We start from the raw sequence: 1307 nt of genomic DNA on the forward strand, positions 1-1307 counted from the left end.
GGAAGTATAAATCATGCTGAGACAGGATGGCAGTAGTATTCAGCAGGTCCCTGACCCATCATTGACAGTGTTATTTTATTTCAATGTGTTCTTCCACTGCTAAAATATTAAGAAACTAAGGATATTTCTGTAGCTTTTTCTTTTAAATTCTCATTATACTTCCTGTAGAATTTTTGAGGGAGGGGGTATAAATCATCTAAGATATATGTAATATTCTAATATCCAGCTGAAATAAAAAGAAAGTGGCAAAAAAAAAAAAAAGACAATGAAGTCATAAAGCAGAAAATGAAAGTGGTAAGTGTCAAAAGCATACACAAGGGGGAAAACCTTAAAAACCAAAAAATGATGAAAGAAAACTTCTCCTACAGAATAATTAGATTTCAAGATTTTGAAGAAACAGGAGCCTACGAATGACCTTCAAAGCATCCCAGCCTGTCTCTCAGAATTTATACACAGGACAGGAGGAACATAAGAGCTTATCTTCATCATGAATGTTTTTGGCTTGATACCAATTGGCCTCATACTGTTGTGCACCACCACCATCTCCAGTCTTCAGTGTAATCACCTTCCTTTACAGCAAAGAAAAATGATCGAGAACAGCCTGCAACTTTTGGACAAAATGGGCAAAAAGTTTCCTCAACAATGTCTAAGAGAGAAAATGTCCTTCAGATTTCCTGAGCAGGTTCTAAAGCCCAGACAGAAAGAGGCTGTCAAAGTGGCCATTGAAGAGATCTTCCAACACATCTTCTATATCTTTAGTAGAAATCTGACTCTAGCTGCTTGGGATGGGACAGCTATAGAACAATTCCAAAATGGACTTTATCAGCAAATTGAGCAATTGGAGGCATGTGTAACCAAGAAGCAGACCCACTACTTTCACAGTAAAGAAGTCAACAGGCTGAAACTGAAAAAGTACTTCCAAAAAATAGACTGTTTTCTTAAAGACAAACAACACAACCTGTGCTCCTGGGAGATCAGCCGTGCAGAAATGAGGAGATGTCTTCAATTGATTGATAAAGTTGTAAGGAAGCTTAACAACTAAGGTACAAAGATTTTGACCTGTCATAACTTAGCTTTAAAAATATTTATATTTATTATTTGTTCTATGATCTATCTTGTGGCAGTGCTTCCAGTTCATTTTGATTGTATTTAAATAATTATGCTGCCGAAATTTATTTTTGCAAATGTAATGCATTATTCAATGTACGTGAATTTTTCCCTTGGTAAGCAAGCTGTCTACCCTAGCTATAAATTAATCTATATGACTTTTTAGTGAGGGTTACTCCATAGGAAGGGATTATAATCTT

General features: G+C 35.7%; 1 protein-coding gene across 1 annotated transcript; it reads left to right on the forward strand.

Moving 5' to 3' along the window:
* Positions 1-410: 410 nt before the first annotated feature.
* On the forward strand, positions 411-1307 carry LOC128137087 (interferon epsilon-like). The gene has a single exon (XM_052777729.1). The coding sequence runs from the start codon at positions 488-490 to the stop codon at positions 1040-1042; it is 555 nt and encodes a 184-aa protein (XP_052633689.1). The 5' UTR covers positions 411-487; the 3' UTR covers positions 1043-1307.

The sequence above is a fragment of the Harpia harpyja genome, chromosome Z (genome assembly GCF_026419915.1).
Source record: "Harpia harpyja isolate bHarHar1 chromosome Z, bHarHar1 primary haplotype, whole genome shotgun sequence".
NCBI classification, from domain to species: Eukaryota; Metazoa; Chordata; class Aves; order Accipitriformes; family Accipitridae; genus Harpia; species Harpia harpyja.

Excerpts from the sequence above, each read along its gene's own strand:
- LOC128137087 (XM_052777729.1), top strand. The coding sequence starts at position 488 with ATGAATGTTTTTGGCTTGATACCAATTGGCCTCATACTGTTGTGCACC.